Source organism: Musca vetustissima, unplaced genomic scaffold (genome assembly GCF_032173495.1).
Source record: "Musca vetustissima isolate MV318-11 ecotype Yass unplaced genomic scaffold, APGP_CSIRO_Mvet_v1 utg22774, whole genome shotgun sequence".
In the NCBI taxonomy this organism is placed as follows: Eukaryota; Metazoa; Arthropoda; class Insecta; order Diptera; family Muscidae; genus Musca; species Musca vetustissima.
The window spans coordinates 18,798-34,528 of NW_026887114.1; the positions used below are offsets into that span (position 1 = coordinate 18,798).

At 35.5% G+C, this 15,731-nt stretch overlaps 3 protein-coding genes across 3 annotated transcripts; 2 read left to right on the plus strand and 1 right to left on the minus strand.

The window, feature by feature from the left end:
- Positions 1–1,292: 1,292 nt before the first annotated feature.
- Positions 1,293–2,764, plus strand: LOC133334685 (leucine-rich repeat protein 1-like). The gene is made up of 2 exons (XM_061543017.1): positions 1,293–1,865; positions 2,007–2,764. Exons 1-2 carry the CDS (start codon positions 1,293–1,295, stop codon positions 2,709–2,711), a joined length of 1,278 nt encoding a protein of 425 aa, XP_061399001.1. The 3' UTR covers positions 2,712–2,764.
- Positions 2,765–4,836: 2,072 nt separating this feature from the next.
- LOC133334673 (malectin) lies at positions 4,837–7,071 on the minus strand. Its single transcript, XM_061543005.1, has 2 exons — positions 6,649–7,071; positions 4,837–5,534 (listed from the first exon to the last, which is right to left on the minus strand). The coding sequence occupies exons 1-2, from the start codon at positions 7,069–7,071 to the stop codon at positions 4,905–4,907; spliced, it is 1,053 nt and encodes a 350-aa protein (XP_061398989.1). The 3' UTR covers positions 4,837–4,904.
- A 2,427-nt stretch (positions 7,072–9,498) lies between these two features.
- LOC133334674 (WD repeat-containing protein 75) lies at positions 9,499–15,587 on the plus strand. Its single transcript, XM_061543006.1, has 10 exons — positions 9,499–9,592; positions 9,664–10,050; positions 10,113–10,220; positions 11,309–11,441; positions 11,519–11,929; positions 11,998–12,176; positions 12,241–13,400; positions 13,465–13,625; positions 13,688–13,945; positions 15,579–15,587. The coding sequence occupies exons 1-10, from the start codon at positions 9,501–9,503 to the stop codon at positions 15,585–15,587; spliced, it is 2,898 nt and encodes a 965-aa protein (XP_061398990.1). The 5' UTR covers positions 9,499–9,500.
- Positions 15,588–15,731: the final 144 nt, after the last annotated feature.

Here is a 15,731-nt window from a genome sequence, read left to right on the forward strand (position 1 = left end):
TGGGATATCACATAGTGGATTTTTTTCTTTTTCCTTTTTCTATCTACTCCTTTCATTTACTCTGAAAGGACACAATGGGCCAAGGCTCGCTAAGAGAAAGCAGCTGCTGAGCGGCAAGGCTGAACATCATTTAACCTATTGTAAAATTCACCTCCAGGAACCAAGTGGTCAACCTTGACCCTGGGATTTATTAGTAAACTTGTCTGCGATAGCCTTTGAGTAATTAAGACCCACAATTCCACATCTGTGTGAAAATGTGGGCATGTTTAGGACAAAAAATATTTCGAGAAAATATACATTTTTACCAGCAGAACATGTTCATGATCTATGGCCCAGACTTAATTTTGCCTTAAGCCGCAATTAAGAGGTTATCCGGAAGCTGGCAATATATATTTGAACAACTATAAAATACTGATTAAGCGATCTTATTGATCATAGTCAGTTTTGTTAAGGAATTTGCTTCCATGGTTCAAAAAAATGTAGAAATAAAAGTTAAATATAGTGTTATTTAAGAATAACTTGAAAATTATAAAAATTTTATAAATTTTTGCAAACATACCAGAGTCATATTCATTGTTCCTCGATTTTCCATATTCACACATATATTTTACAACGATTTAAACACGCACTAACTGTTTTCCGTTCATTTTCCATAATTATTTTAAAGTATTTCACAATAGTTTATCAATTTTCACAAAATTATTTGCCAAACACAACAATTCCCCAATGTCGACTGAGCAAAATTAAACAAAATCAAACAAAACAACAGTTATGCGATGGTATTTGACAGTTTTAAAGCTACACCAAATGATTGGCTGCTCTATTTAAACGTCTACAGCATACAGTTTGAGAGTCAGTGGAAACAACGTTAATGAGAGAGCGAGAGAGAGTGGTACAATGCAAATAACAGCTGATTTTGGTAGAACTTTGTCAATTTATATACCCCTAAATTCCAGCGCCAATTTTCACTCGTATTATTATTATTTTTGTTTTGATTCCTACTCTTTATTGACCATATTTTTTTTTGCGAAATTCATTGTTTCTTGTTACTACGGCGGAAGGTTTTTCATGGAAGGCTTTGAGTTTTTGTGGAAAGAAAACATTGCAAACATTGCCCTCCTCGTAAAAATAAAAACAAAGCTTTTGTTTAATTTGTAATAAACAATAAATAAAGGAAAGAACAATATCCTTGTTATAAATACATCACCTGTGAACTAATAAATGACAACAACAGCAACAATTCCAACAAAGCACGGCAAGCCAAAAGACGCATCCGAAACAACAACAGAAAAATGAAAATCCTCTGCGAAACTCAAGTCCAAAATCGTCTTACCCAGGCCAATAAAACACCCCGAATGGTAAAGGCCACTCTGGCAGTGGGTTTCAATACCACGGCAAAGGATCACAATGGCGAAAGTAATAAAGATTTGGAAATCATCCTGTTTACACCGCAGGAAAAGAATGGTGTTCGCTACAAGGTGAAAAATAACATTGAGAAAATGTTCACGAAATTCCTGAAAGATGGAAAGGCTACCATCAGCTTCAAACAACCAGCTGAGAATCTTATGATTAAATGTGATCCTATCCAGCTGAAGGGATTCTTACAAACTCTAAAGCTGGGCTTAGAGGGTAAGGATTCTATTAATTTACGAATGAATATTGCCTCAGCAACGGCAATACCACAAAAGTCGCAACCACAGACGAAGATGAACATCACAAGTCGTGGAGATTATCCGACAAAAGGCTTCCCAAGGACTCTCAAGTCGTTGACCATAACGGGCATCAAGCTGTGTAAGGTCACCTATGATATGTGTTCGCTGAGGAATTTAACAACGCTGAATTTGAGCTACAACACCATTGAGAAGGTAAGTTTGGAGATTTGTTGGAACCATAGCACTTTTATGATTTCTAAATATTCGTCGCAGAACTTAAGTACGAAGAGTTTGGCAGTGCCAAAATTAATCTCGATTTGAATTGTTTTCATTTCTTCTTTTTTATAATTTCAGATACCCAATGAACTGGGACGTTTGGCCCTGGTCGAATTGAATTTAAGCAACAATAATTTGGGAGATAAAAATGCCTGGCAATGGATGAAGGGTAAAACCATACAGGCTTCGCTAAAAGATCTTGACTTATCGGCAAATAAATTGGAATATTTTCCACCACCCCTTATCAAATATGAAAAGCTAGTCACCTTAAAGTTGAACAATAACCAACTGATACGTCTGCCACAAGGTATACGACGCATGCGAAGTTTACGTTTTGTCCATTTATCCATTAACAAATTGGAATCATTACCGGCAGCATTTAATATCATCCCACTCGAAATGTTAGATGTTTGGGGTAATAACTTTCAAGAACTTAAAGAATATGATTTAGATGTAAAGTCATCATCATCGGGCCCCTCATCAGGTGTACAAAATTTATACAATTGTTCGCCGTTGTGGTTACAAGCTGCCCGTGTCGTCTGTCAACATAAACTGCCTTATTCTCCAGCTACATTACCTTGGATATTGGTCGATATTCTGTCGGAAGCCCCAAAATGTGCCTGTGGCAAATTGTGTTATGGTGATGCCGTACTGGAGCGAGCCGCTATGGCCACATTTGAAAATGTGAAAAATTTGGTATTCAGTCGAGATCGTCTGATATATGCTGATATTGTTCTGTGTGGTCCCCAGTGTGCAGGACGCAAACAAATTTTGGCAACATAGTGTTGGCCTTTGGCATTTGTAGGCCATGCTTTAGACTATTTAAGAATTTGATTGTAATAATCCCGATCTATCTCTGAACATCATTTCCATTATTGATTTATAGCTTAAGATTTGTCATCTTCATCGATCGCCATTAGAATTAGTACTTCGTATATACATATGTTTTTTGTTTCGTTGTCTTTGTTTTAGGATACCGGATTCTCCACAAAAATGTAACCATTTTTTAAATAAGAAAATAAATAAATCAAGCAAAAAGAAAAAGCACACACACATACCTTTAAAAGGAGTTGTCCAAAGGCGGGGATTTTTAAAGAATATTTTTTCAAGGCCTATCTAAGGCATGGATTTCTAAAAGAATATTTTTTCAAGGCCTATCTAAGGCGTGGATTTTTAAAGAATATTTTTTCAAGACCTATCTAAGGCGTGGATTTTTTATCGAATAGGTTTTCAGGGCCTATCTAAGGCGTTGATTTTTTAAAGAATATTTTTTAAGCATCCATACAAGGCGTGGATTTTTTAAAGAATATTTTTTTAAGCATCCATACAAGGCGTGGAATTTTTAAAGAATATTTTTTTAAGCATCCATACAAGGCGTGGAATTTTTAAAGAATATTTTTTAGGCATCCATACAAGGCGTGGATTTTTTAAAGAAAAATTTTTCAAGGGTCTAAACAAGGCGTGGATTTTTAAAGAATATTTTTTCAGGGTCTAAACAAGGCGTGGATTTTTTAAAGAATATTTTTTCAGGGTCTAAACAAGGCGTGGATTTTTTAAAGAATATTTTTTCAAGGGTCTAAACAAGGCGTGGATTTTTTAAAGAATATTTTTTCAAGGGTCTAAACAAGGCGTGGATTTTTTAAAGAATATTTTTTCAAGGGTCTAAAAAAGGCGTGGATTTTTTAAAGAATATTTTTTCAAGGGTCTAAACAAGGCGTGGATTTTTTAAAGAATATTTTTTCAAGGGTCTAAACAAGGCGTGGATTTTTTAAAGAATATTTTTTCAAGGGTCTAAACAAGGCGTGGATTTTTTAAAGAATATTTTTTCAAGGGTCTAAACAAGGCGTGGATTTTTTAAAGAATATTTTTTCAAGGGTCTAAACAAGGCGTGGATTTTTTAAAGAATATTTTTTCAAGGGTCTAAACAAGGCGTGGATTTTTTAAAGAATATTTTTTCAAGGGTCTAAACAAGGCGTGGATTTTTTAAAGAATATTTTTTCAAGGGTCTAAACAAGGCGTGGATTTTTTAAAGAATATTTTTTCAAGGGTCTAAACAAGGCGTGGATTTTTTAAAGAATATTTTTTCAAGGGTCTAAACAAGGCGTGGATTTTTTAAAGAATATTTTTTCAAGGGTCTAAACAAGGCGTGGATTTTTTAAAGAATATTTTTTCAAGGGTCTAAACAAGGCGTGGATTTTTTAAAGAATATTTTTTCAAGGGTCTAAACAAGGCGTGGATTTTTTAAAGAATAAAAAGTTTTATTTTTGCCATTACTAAGTCAACATTTTATTTTAATATTTCAGTTTTTCTTTTCTTCTTTGTCAATTTGTTTTAGCTAAATTTAAATAAACATTTTCTTTTTTCTTGTTTTTCATACTATAAATTCTCAGCATATTTTTTTGATGATATACGAGTAAATATATATACGCATATGTATATATACAAAACGTATCATGTCATGTACTAGATTTTTTCTTTAAGCGCAAAACCGAGGAACAAAATTAAAGTGCTTCTAAAACAAAGTGCTTCAATTCAAATTTAAATTGGAATAAATACAACCCAAAATAAAATAATTAACTTAAATCAAGGAACTTATTCTCAGTAGTTGTAGTAGTAGAAAAATAAAGTTAAACACAAATAAAAATAATTAGAGTATATATTCATACATACATATATAAATGCTATAAGTACTTTTGTTTCCGAAAAAAATTATGCAAATAAACATAAAAGATCATTGTGAAAAAAAGATACGAAAATAAAGAAAGAAATGTGGCAGTGGCAGTACACACACACATCCCATACATAAATTACAAAATATACCGAAATCATAAAAACTCAAAAAACACACAGCTCTATACGAAAAAAATAATAATTTAATAAATTTGCCGGAACGACTACAGGTGTTTTTTATGACAACGGCACAATGGCAATACAGGGAATCCAAGTAAGTCTTGCATAAATGCTATCCACGAGAGCTCATAACTTGCACAGGCAAAACAGCAATGGTATGAAGCAGCCAATGGCCACAATAACCGGCATCATAATCATTGAATCCTCGGAGGCATAAGGATCCGGGTGACGTGGTCCACTAGTTTTCGTATTGCGACGTTCCCTCGCCCCATTATCCAGATCATCGCCATCCGACTCATTATCATAATTATCAATATCATCCTCATCGCCATCATCATCGATAATATCTTCATCATCTTCTTCGGCATTCAGCAGATCCTGCTCTTCTTCAATTACTTTCTTCGAATTGGTTTTTAATTTTTTATTTACCGCATGTCCGCTAATGTCATGTTTCTTTTCTTCATACGTTTCATCAGTGTTCATTTCATTTTGCATAGGCGGCAGTCGGGGTATTCTCTCAACATCACCCTTGAATAGAGCAAAGGCATTTATCTTGGGATTATCATAGGCACCCTTAATAAATTCCAAGCGTATCACATTGTTGCGTATATCCGATACTTCATCCTTATAGTGTAATTTACCGCGTGACACCGTAAAGAATATATATTCATCGTGGGCACTGCCACGACCAACTTGAGCGAAAATATCCAAATTCGAGACGATTTCATGTTGACGATTGAGAACGACATCGAAAACCTGGAAATTTAAAGAAAAATTGATTAAAAAAGATTTTCATGATAACGAGAATATTTTTTCAAGGGCCAATACAAGACGTGGATTTTTTAAAGAATATTTTTCCAAGGACCAATACAAGGCGTAGATTTTTTAAAGAATATTTTTCCAAGGACCAATACAAGGCGTAGATTTTTTAAAGAATATTTTTCCAAGGACCAATACAAGGCGTAGATTTTTTAAAGAATATTTTTAAGGGTCTATAGGAGGCGTGGATTTTTTAAAGAATATTTTTAAGGGTCTATAGAATGCGTGGATTTTTTAAAGAATATTTTTTCAAGGTCCAAAGTTAGAGTGAATTCTTTCAAGGTCCAAAGGAAGAGCGAATTCTTTCAAGGTCCAAAGGTAGAGCGAATTTTTTCAAAGTCCAAAGGTAGAGCAAATTCTTTCAAGGTTTAAAGGTAGAGCAAATTCTTCCAAGGTACAAAAGTAGGGCAAGGTTTTTTAAGGGACCATCCCTAGATTGGATTTAAAATTATTATTGTTAATGAACCAGCTTTTTTATAGAATATTTCCTAGCATTGATTTTACTGGAATCTAAGACCACCTTCTGTTTACTTCGGTCATTAATAAACCGCTTTGTGTATGCATGTTAGAACATAATTGCTAATAGATTACCTTTTTAGATTATGTTGTGTTATTAATGGCTCAGCAACAACAACAATAGGAACAAAATGTTTGTTGTAAATCATAGGTGTGCTAGCCGCTTTTCGTTTGTGTTCATAGTGGAGGGAAATAAATTAAACAAACTATGCCCTTTTGACATTGACCTTTTTTGGGACAAAATCTATCCTACGATTTTTTTGTATATTTATAGGAATTAATCTCATATGAAATTGCAGCAGAATACTTCAATTAGTCAAATTCAGTAGTATTTCCTAATATCGGCCCACAAATTTTTTGCAATTGCAGACTATCAAATCGACTTTGAAAGATAACAATTGTGTTCCAATTTTGCAAATATTATAATTCACCTGGGACGATAACAAATATATATCATATATCAATCAAAAATTCTATAAAAAGAGAAAAAACATTTTAAAATACTCCACACATTAGTGATGGACATACTACTCACCTTCTTATTCGGCTCATTGAAATAGACTTCACAGAATTTCAAGAGCAAGGCATAATTGCCGTCACCCTCCAGTGGTAAATCATAACCGAATGTCGAGGTGTGATAACGTTCAGTGCGATAAAGTACCTCATCCTGTTCGGGGACACGTCCGATTATCAACAAATGATTGCCATAATCTGATGCGGTGCCCACATTCAAGGGGTCAGCCTCATACAGTATGCCATACTTATCGGTGTGATCATAGCCACCGGCATTAATGGCATAGATGACCTGTAAATCATTGTTGTTGGCAGCTGCCTGCGCACCACCACCACCTGAATACAAACTGCAGTGGCTTATCAGTAGAATAGCAAAAATGCTGACTAGTATCGATTGAAAATCATTTTTTCTCCTCCTGCTGCTCGATGATGTGGCAAGATGCATGATTAATTTTGTTTATTTTAAAAATATATTTTGTGATTTTCTATAAAACTGATATAAGCTGCCCTTATTTCCTTGTGCTGTGTGCCGTTTTTTGTTAAGTATCCGTCTGCCGCAGTCGTCTTCGCTGCCTTCGTGGTTGACAGGTTATGACAATTGGCTATTTTTAACCAATCGGCAAATGGAGGCTAATAGGACACGTATACTCTATACTGTGGAGTATAATTTTTTCCGTTAACTATCCGGAAAATTACTGTAATTTTTCTATTAAAATGTTGTTAAGTCGCTATGGCTCACTGCCGCCTCTATTTCAGCAAACGTTGCTAGCTGTTTTTTCACGCTTTTCAATTTACGCGACACATATTGCACTACAAAGTTTTTTCTCAATATTTTTGTTTACCTTTTTTGCCAGGGTTATATAGATCGACTTTGGACTAGTCAAATTTGTAATCGAAAACAATCGGTCTGTTCCCGTACGGCAAGAATCTACTACTTTTTTACTACGATAACGAATTTTCCTTTATGATATCGAAGAAAATAGTAAAATTGAGTAGATTGCAGTACGGGAACAGACCAAATGTGTGCAGTTGATAGGCGTTGTTGATAGTTGTTTGGGAAGCCAATTGATTTTTGCTCTATTCCAGAACCTGCAACAGTCTTCAATTAATCGAAATATTTGCAGAAAATGTCCGAGAACGCAGATCAGTCCATAGATCTTTCGGAGAAATTTTCTCTCAAACACTACAAGTGACGTCTAATCTGTGCAAGCATGCTTCAGATCCATATAACAGCACGGGTAGTATCAGCGCTTGTAGAGTATGAGTTTGGTCTGGCGAGAGGTGGCCTTGTTTCTGAATTGCTTACTTAGACCGTAGTAGCATCTGTTGGCCAACAGGATTCTCCTTCGAATTTCAAAACTGATGTCATTAGTTTTATTTATGGCGGTACCAAGTTATATAAAATCGTTGACTACCCCGAAGCAGTAGTTTTTAAGTTCCACAGTTGGTGTGAGTCTACTGGACGTCTTGCTCGTTGATACCATAAGCTTGGTATTCTCGCCATTGACTCTCAGTCCCACTTTGGCAGTGCCATTTATGTTTCATATTTGCATCTCGTATGACCTTTTCCAGCAGGATGTTAAAAAGGTCGCACTACAAAACGTCACCTTGTCGGAACGGATAGGGCTGTCGAATACGGTTTTATAGTTGACGAATAGGTGGAATGCGTCGATGTGTTTTTCGTGGGTTTTTTTCAGGATTTGGTGCAGAGTGAAAATCTGGTCAATAGTGGAATTGCCAGCCCTGAACATGTGTTGGTGCGATCCAATAATGTCATTGACCATTGATCATTCGGTTTCACAGTACGCTGAATAGCACTTTATATGTGGTAGGAAGGAGACTTATTCCTCTATGGTTGTCACATATTGTATTGTCTTCTTTTTTGGCACGACACACCGGGTGCTGAGGTTCCAATCGTTCCTCTAGCCAAATTGTACCACCGGTCTTGAATAGTTCGGCTGATAATCCATCGGCACCTGCTGCTTTATTGTTATTCAGCAGTTTAACTGTTGCTCTGACCTCATATTGGCTATGTGGTAAACAATCTATACCGTTATCTCTTCTTCGCCACTACTATTTGATACCAGAAGCTTTGCAAAATGTTCCTTCCAGATCCTCAACACGCTATCTGTATCAGTCACCATCTTCATTTTTTGCGTTAACGAACGAAAAAAGTTAAAATATTTTTAACTCTGACATCAACTTCAAGAGTTAGAGCTATCGTTTCCTTGTGGTTATTGTATTTACAACAAAATAACGTGACGGAAGGCCCAACGGATCTATTCTGCTTACCCCTTAAGTCCTTTTCGCAGGTTTGGTAATATTCTGACCTTCTGGTCCACTTCTGTAGTTTGGGCGCCAAAATCTATTATTTTTCTTTTCCCCTATTATATTCTTTTCTCTAATACCATTTTGTTCGTGTTTATCACAGCCTACGACTAATTCTATTATTCATTTTATTGTGTAAAAATTTGAAATTAAATTTATTAATTTCGCTTCAGAGATCACAAAAAAAAAAATTGTCTGTTTATTCAATTAATAACGCCGTTACACAATATGTGAGCGACGACGTCAACGTAAACATTGTTTTCAGCGGCATAGTTCTTCGCAGACGGCTATCAACACGTGCAGCACAGACGTTAGATGGAGCAAGACTTTGGCTAAATTTGCATTAAATTAAAAGAATTAATAAATAAAAATAACTTTTTTAACATTTTATAACTAAACTCCAGACTAGTTATCCTCTCAAATTGGAGGACATAACAGAAATTCACAATAAAAGTAGCCTTGGAACACAACAGGGCAGTGAAACTAAAAACAATAACAACCACATTTGATTCCCAGAGGAGAGGAAGGTGATAAAATTCCATCAATATGAATTTTGAAAACGAGGATCGTCTGCAGTTCGAGCAACTAACCGGAGGCAGTATAATTGAAAAGCCACCACTTTATGGCAATACTGGAGAGTAAGTTCTTTTGGCTAGCAGACAGTGTAATTTGCATAACAAAACTAATTTGTTTTTGTCCTCTTCCACAGGCATTTACTCTTCCTATCGGGCAAATACGTAAATGTCTATTCCACAGTTACGGGGCAATTGGTACGCAAGCTGGAAGGTGCCACAACCACACTAGCCGATTATTGTTATGAATTGGATAATGAAGAAATTCTGATTGCCTGCAGTCAATCGGGCGAAATATTAACATGGGAATGGAAAACTGGTGAACTGAAAAGTACAGTGCAAATGACATTGGACGCTGATGGCGTGTCAGTGGTTACAAATTTTCAAATTCTAAATTTATGGGGTAATTCGAAATTGTCTTACGCATTTATGTGCATGAGAGCGCCAAAGGCAAATGTCCATTGGCGTATGGTCGATCGGGTCGATGGTAAATTTATACCCGTGCCAATGAATGTCAATTTAGGGTGAGTTGCTATTGAATTCAAAATAATTATTTCGTGTAGAAATTAATTAATTTTTTTTTCAGTGCGAAAAAACCTCTAATGGCTGTGGATAGTAAGAATTTTCCAAATTTGGTCATAGCCCAGGGTTATTATGTTTATTTTATCAACTATAAGAATTGGTCGTATAAGAGGTAAGTGGTGACAAATATATTTTTATATAATTATAAGAGGAGATCTGATTTGAGCCTTTCCTATGAGAACACCATTTGGTCTTCTGTGGCAGACTATTTGCTCTTCTATGGGGGAAAAAATTGTTCTACCAGCAGGTCTTCTATAGGAAGGTCATTTTGGTTCTCTATAGGAAGGCCATTTCATCTTATATAGCAAGACCATTTGGTCTCCTATAGGAAGACTATAGAATCTTCTACATTTCAAGACCGTTTATTCTTCTGATGGCATAATTATGCCATGGTTCTTCTATGAGAATGCAATTAGGTCTCTTATAGGAAGATCATTAAGTATTCTTTAGGAATGCCTTTTGCTCTTCTATGGAAATACCATTTGGGTTTCCTTTCGAAAGACCACTTGGTCTTCTCTAAGAGGACCATTTGATTATCAATATTATAATTATAAGAAAACACCCTATAGTATAATTCAGGACCATACAAAAGACTTCTGTTCTTCTTATCTTCTTATCATAATACCTTTTTTGGTCTTCCTCTAGAAGCCCTTTTGATCTTCTATTAGAAGATCTTTTGGGCCTTCACTAAAAAACAATATTATGTCTTCCCTAAGAAGACCCTTTGGTTTTCTTAGTTTACCTTTTTTTCTTATGAATTCCTTTTGGCCTTCTCTATGGAACCCTTTTTAGTATTTGTTAAAAAGTCTAATGACTTCTCTAAGAACTCATTATGGCCTTCTCTAAAAACTCTTTCTGGTTCTCTTTAAGAAAACCTTTTTGTTATTCACTAAAAATGCAATTTTGGCCTTGTTCTTCTTTAAAAAATACCTTTTGGTCTTCTTTAAAAAGACCTTTTGGTCATCTATAAGATTGTCTCTTTGGTCTTCTTTAAGAATTTCTTTTGGGTCTTATCTAAATAAACTTCTTAGTCTTCTCCAAGAAGCCCATTTTGGTTTCTCTAAGAACACTTTTTTGGTCTTCTTTAAGAAGCCTATTTTGGTTTCTCTAAAAAGACTCTAAGAAGGCATTTCATATAGAAGACCATTCTTATTGAATTTTCCTTACTAACCCATATTTGTTTTAATTTTTTCATTATAGATTCAAAAATGCCCATAAAGTTCCTATTACCGTCCTTCAAAAACATCCCTCGGAAGAATGTTTTGCCACTGGTGATGAAACGGGTAAAGTTTTTCTATGGCGAGAATTTACCAGCCAGCATGATATTAAAACTGTAAGTATTTCCACAAACAGCTCTTCCTTTTTTTTGCAAAATTTAATTATATTCCACTTCCAAATTTTTCTTTACAGTCCCTTTACCATTGGCATCACACCCGTGTGACTAGCATACATTTTACAGTATCGGGAGCAAATTTTTACAGCAGTGGCGAGGAAGCTGTCCTTGTCAAATGGAATGTACAAAACCCAGAATATCGTCAATTTCTGCCACGAATGGCATCTAAAATTCAACATCTTGTTGTTAGTCCAGATAATGCACAAATTGCCGTCTGCACCGTGGATAATGGTGTACAATTTGTTGGCACTGAAAATAAGATTTTGAGTAATCTGCAAGAGTTCACATACATTGTGGATGATAAAACGGGAAATAGTAAATTTCCGGTGGGTTTGCGTTTAAATCCTCGTACAAATACTTTGGTATTGAATGGTCGGACGGGGTCATTGCAGTTCTACAATACCTACACAAAGAGTTTTCTTTATAATGTAAGTTAAGGAGAGACATTTTTAGAATATCGATGTAAATATATTAATTTTTCTTTTTTTAATTACAGTTAAATATTGTCAATCAAAATCTCTTGTCCACCGAAAGTGATCGTATACTCTATGATATACGTGTTACAAAGGCCGCATTCAACATTGATTGGTTGGCCACGGGTGAAGTATTCAATGACAATGAACATTTGCCCGAGTTGCGTTTGAAATTCTGGAAATATCAAGAGGAAACACAACGGTAGGAGTTTTGGACGTAATATTTAAATTTGACTTAATTTAATCTTCTTTATTTTTAATTTCAGTTACACTCTAAACACCAACATTGAATTACCCCATGAGGGTGGTTTTAAGGCCATTGAATTCTCCAATGACTATCAAGTGGATAATTTATTGTGTGCCACAGTGGGTGAGGATAATGTCATTAAAATGTGGTGCTTAGATGATTCGGATAGCATTTACAAAGAAGGCAAATCATGGTTTTGTATTGCCCAGACATCGTATAGAAATCTTCCAGTGGAATCAATCTCCTTTTCCCAAGATGGTTCCTTATTGGCTGCCGGATTTGGCAATACCTTGTGTATTTATAAATCAGAAGATTTAAAATTAAAAGCAGCACTAACCGGAGCCAATGGTATGGATGGTTGTGTTACCAAAGCCCAAATAAGATTACCCACAAAAAATGTCAATGGCTCGAAAGTCGATTTAAAAGAAAAACGTGATAAATTAATGAAATTATTTGGTAATTTATTGGAAATGAATGAAGAGACTTTGATCAAGGAATTACAAAAAACTGTCGAAGACAATCGCAAGTCATCGAAAAAGGAAGAAACCCCAAAACCAGTTGGAAAATTAGATGATAAACAAAAAATGGCCCTGTATTCGAGGATATTACAAATGCATGAATTGAATCTATTCCAAAAGGTTATGATCTATCAAAAGCTGGGTATTGGTTGTAAGGTTCACCCCCAAATGACCGCCAAGGTTATTGACTATTTACACAATAGCATAAATCAACGTAGAAAGCAAAAACGTTTACAGTCACTGCATGAAGATTTACATCGTTTGGCCAAAAGTGATCGTTTCAAGGCTAAATATCGTTTGGAACAACACACCAAGCGACAAAGGAATTATGATGTATCGATAACCAATAAATTGGTACCTCTTCTGAGTCTATTAAATCTGAATCAAAATGTTCAACCTCAGGGTAAAAAGGTTGTCGAAAAGGAACCGATTAAAACTAAGGTCCTACCCGAACCACCAAAACCCACAATTGCTGAAATTAGGCATGTGCAATTTGCTGCCGGAGAATATGGTCATTTGGTGGCCGTTTGTACTGAACGTCGTGTACTTATATGGAATTTATTGACGCTTCGTTTGCAGTCCGTATTGAAGTTGAGTGCCAAGCATGTTACATTTGATGCTCAGACAAATCTAATGGCCGTGGTAACCACCAATGATGAATGTAAGTCGGTTTTAAAATATTTTTATTTAGCAGTATTTTTAATATTCAAATTTTCCTCTTTTAGTACACATTTTCCAACCCAATGTTCCTTTGCCGATTTATCAGCGCCGCAATATGCCCCAGCTGTATGGCATGGCTTGGATCCCCAGACGTTATCCCAAACAGCGTTCCCTTAATTTAGATTGGCAGGCTCAATCTACGCTGTACTTCTTAACTGAAGATCAGGTAATTTGTTTAATATAAATTACATTATTTTATTTAGTACTAAAATCTCGTGTTTATTTTAGAAAATTATTTATTTGAATTCACCCACGGAGAAACATATGGATATTCCACCACCAATTGTTTTCAATAAAGCTGCCGCAACATCAGCTCATTTCTCTACTTTTGGCAGTTATGCTATTAAATCAATTACAGAGACTCAAGGATCTGGAAATAGGCAATCAGGTCCTTTGGTTTTGGGTAATTCCGATAAGACAGCTGTGAAAACGGTAAGTCAATTAAATACACTACTTTTTTCAATTATGTGGGAGGAAGTTAGCACGGTAAAAGCGAGATACTCTTGGCTTACTTACTTAGCTGGCTTGTGCCAGAACTTTCGTTCCATAAGCCGAGCTTAAAAAAGATTTCCAGGCGCGTCGGTCTTTTGCGCAGTTTTTCCAATTTGATAGACCATGTTCGGCAATCATATCTTCCACCTGATCATTCCATCTTATTCGTGACCTTCCACTTTGGCAGACTTATTTTCAATTTGTTCCAAGGCGGCTGTTACCGCTCTCAATGTTCGACCCATTATGTCGATGTCATCGGCGTAGGCGAGTTACTGGTGTTGTTTGGTGTACAGAGTGCCATTTCTAGTCACCTTTGCCTCTCGTATGACCATTTCCAGAATGATGTTAAAAAGGTCATACGACAAACTGTCACCTTGTCTGAATCCTCGTTCGATATTAAAGGGCTCCGAGAGGTCCTTTCCGACTTTAACGGCTGATCTTGTACCAGTTAAAGTTATCCTGCATAGCCGAATTAATTTTGCAGGAATGCCGAACGCAGACATTGTAGAGTGAAAACCTAGTCAATGATGGACTTGTCAGGTCTGAAGTCGCATTGGTATGGTCCAATAATGTCATTGACCATTGGCTTAAGTCGTTCACACAGTACGCTGGATATGCGAAGGAAGGAGACAAAATCCTCTATAGTTGGCACATATCGCCTTGTCTCTTTTTTGTGCACGGTACACAATATGCTGAGGATCCAATCATTGGGCATGCATTCCTCTAGTCAAATTGTACTAAGCAGCTGGTGCATGCTCCTTACCAGCATCTGACCACCAGTCTTGAATAGTTCGGCTTGTAGCCCATCGGCACCTGCTACTTTATTATTCTTCAGCCGATTGATTGCTATTCTGACCTCATCTTGGCTAGGCGGTATACACTCTATACCGTCATATATTATTGGTTCTAGGGTATCTTTACCGCTACTATTTGATATCAGAAGTTTTGGTTTGGTTTTCTTTTTCTTAGCAAGAGGGGTTTTCCGAGTGTGGGCAACAAACCCGACGCCTCAACCCATTTTTATAGCTCTTATGGGTGAACTCGCGGCACATATTAGCTCACTATTTCAATGGATGATGAAAATAGTTACCCCAGGTGACACCACTGGGAGGTCATGTTAAAGCCAATCAGAGCCGTTGCTTGGTATCTATCGTAGATTTTTTAAAATATTTTATTTTTTTCAAAGGCCAACGAAAACGTAGATTTTTTAAAAATATTTTTCAAACAAAAAAATCTTTTTTTTAAATACAAACCTTTTACTTCCACTTTTAATAAGAAAATTTACACATATTTATATTTTCTTTTAAATTTTCAAATATTTTTTATTATTATTTTCAAATAAATTATTTCAACTTATATTTTATATATATATATATGTATAACTTAATTCTATGAAGTACAAAGGCATTTTCATGTCTTTACAAATACAAATTCTTTGGGTTTTATATAAATGAATACCGTGGTTGTTGCTTCTTTTAATTTCTTCGAATAAAGGCATTTCGAAAGTAAGCGTTTTTTTTTTTTTTTTGGAACACTTTTCTTAATCCTTTAATACAAGGCTGGGTTGGTTTTCGAAAATTTTATCAACTATTTTTGTTATTGGTATCTGGTGTCTTTTTGCTATCAGACGCTTTAACAAAATTATAATTATAACTTTGGCTCAGCCTGTAAAAAAACAAAAAGAACAAAAATCGAAAAAATATAAATACAAAATAATGAAATTAAAAAAATAAATTATCAAACACAAAAGTGAAGTTGACTTTAATTTTGCTACCAATTA

What these genes read in the sequence shown, in the direction of transcription:
- LOC133334685 (XM_061543017.1), top strand. Translation starts at nt 1,293, where the DNA reads ATGAAAATCCTCTGCGAAACTCAAGTCCAAAATCGTCTTACCCAGGCC. An exon ending in GCTACAACACCATTGAGAAG is followed by an intron (nt 1,866 to 2,006) that starts GTAAGTTTGGAG and finishes TTATAATTTCAG; the next exon opens with ATACCCAATGAACTGGGACG.
- LOC133334673 (XM_061543005.1), bottom strand. Translation starts at nt 7,071, where the DNA reads ATGCATCTTGCCACATCATCGAGCAGCAGGAGGAGAAAAAATGATTTT. An exon ending in TCAATGAGCCGAATAAGAAG is followed by an intron (nt 5,535 to 6,648) that starts GTGAGTAGTATG and finishes TTAAATTTCCAG; the next exon opens with GTTTTCGATGTCGTTCTCAA.
- LOC133334674 (XM_061543006.1), top strand. Translation starts at nt 9,501, where the DNA reads ATGAATTTTGAAAACGAGGATCGTCTGCAGTTCGAGCAACTAACCGGA. An exon ending in CCAATGAATGTCAATTTAGG is followed by an intron (nt 10,051 to 10,112) that starts GTGAGTTGCTAT and finishes TTTTTTTTTCAG; the next exon opens with TGCGAAAAAACCTCTAATGG. An exon ending in GCCAGCATGATATTAAAACT is followed by an intron (nt 11,442 to 11,518) that starts GTAAGTATTTCC and finishes TTTTCTTTACAG; the next exon opens with TCCCTTTACCATTGGCATCA.